At 40.9% G+C, this 913-nt stretch overlaps 1 protein-coding gene across 1 annotated transcript in view; it reads right to left on the bottom strand. All coding sequences in view use genetic code 11, as the record gives it.

The window, feature by feature from the left end:
- The window catches only part of EGR_08376 (Putative reductase), a gene marked incomplete at both ends in the record, with an annotated part of 4,323 nt that extends 4,276 nt beyond the window's left edge, over window positions 1–47 (bottom strand). The window contains one exon of the mRNA XM_024497625.1: window positions 26–47. Within this exon, the coding sequence (XP_024347929.1) occupies window positions 26–47 (22 nt within the window). The remainder of the gene's footprint in view (window positions 1–25) is intronic.
- Window positions 48–913: the final 866 nt, after the last annotated feature.

The raw sequence follows: 913 nt of genomic DNA, 5'->3' as shown, positions 1-913 counted from the left end.
TAGACTTGGATTCGAAATCATCTACCTGGGCGCAAAACAAGCGACATATCGGACCCGATATATGTTAAAAAGTTCCTGGGTCATTGAATATATATCATTTAGCGATATAAACAAAACTTGCTCATTAGCATGTCAATGCAATGGAGTAAACGACCTTAGTAAGTTTTCCTAGAATATAAAATGTGTGGTGCACTCACTTACAATTTGCGATAGATTAGTGATTTCATCACAGCTAAATTAGTAGTAGTTGTTGGGATATTTCCAAAGAAATTTTGCAAAAACTGAACAGGCTCAAGCCACAACTATAATTCCAGGCAAAATCATTTTGCTCTTATGTCTTTTGAATGTCTGGCCATCATATGCACATTTACCTTTGTATCGCCTAACATTGATTACTGCAATGCTAATTCAAATATTGCGAGCAATGCCCATCTCGTCGTTGCACAAAATGCGCTGAAATCAAAATGCTTTGCCTCACAGTTGACACCGCGCATATTGGTTGGAGTGATTCAGGCGTTTTAACGGACTGTTGTTCTGTGTTGCGTATATGGCATGTCTGTGGTATTTGAATTGTAATAAATCTTCATCTCTCAACTGCATTGTAGCGTCTCGAGACTTTCTGAAGACGAAGGAAGACACAATACTCGGCCAGAATACACATCCAGTGCAGAGAAGGTGTCTAGGCTATTGGCATGGCCCAAAATTCCAGCCCACCCAGTGAGGTACAAGGGGGCTAATTCAAAGTTCAAAAGTGGCTCCTCACCAACAACGAGGGCTAAACCACTATCATATTACAGCATACGCTACATCCAACATCGTCGCAGCTACAAAGACCCTCAACTCAGTTTTACACCCTTAAATAGCGTTTGCACCAGCTTCGATAGTTGCTTGTTTCCAATCCTCCTTTTAGCTG

Source organism: Echinococcus granulosus (genome assembly GCF_000524195.1).
Source record: "Echinococcus granulosus chromosome Unknown EG_S00105, whole genome shotgun sequence".
NCBI lineage: Eukaryota > Metazoa > Platyhelminthes > Cestoda > Cyclophyllidea > Taeniidae > Echinococcus > Echinococcus granulosus.
The sequence above is the reverse complement of the archived record's forward strand: the minus strand, read 5'-3'. Positions and strand labels throughout refer to the sequence as shown.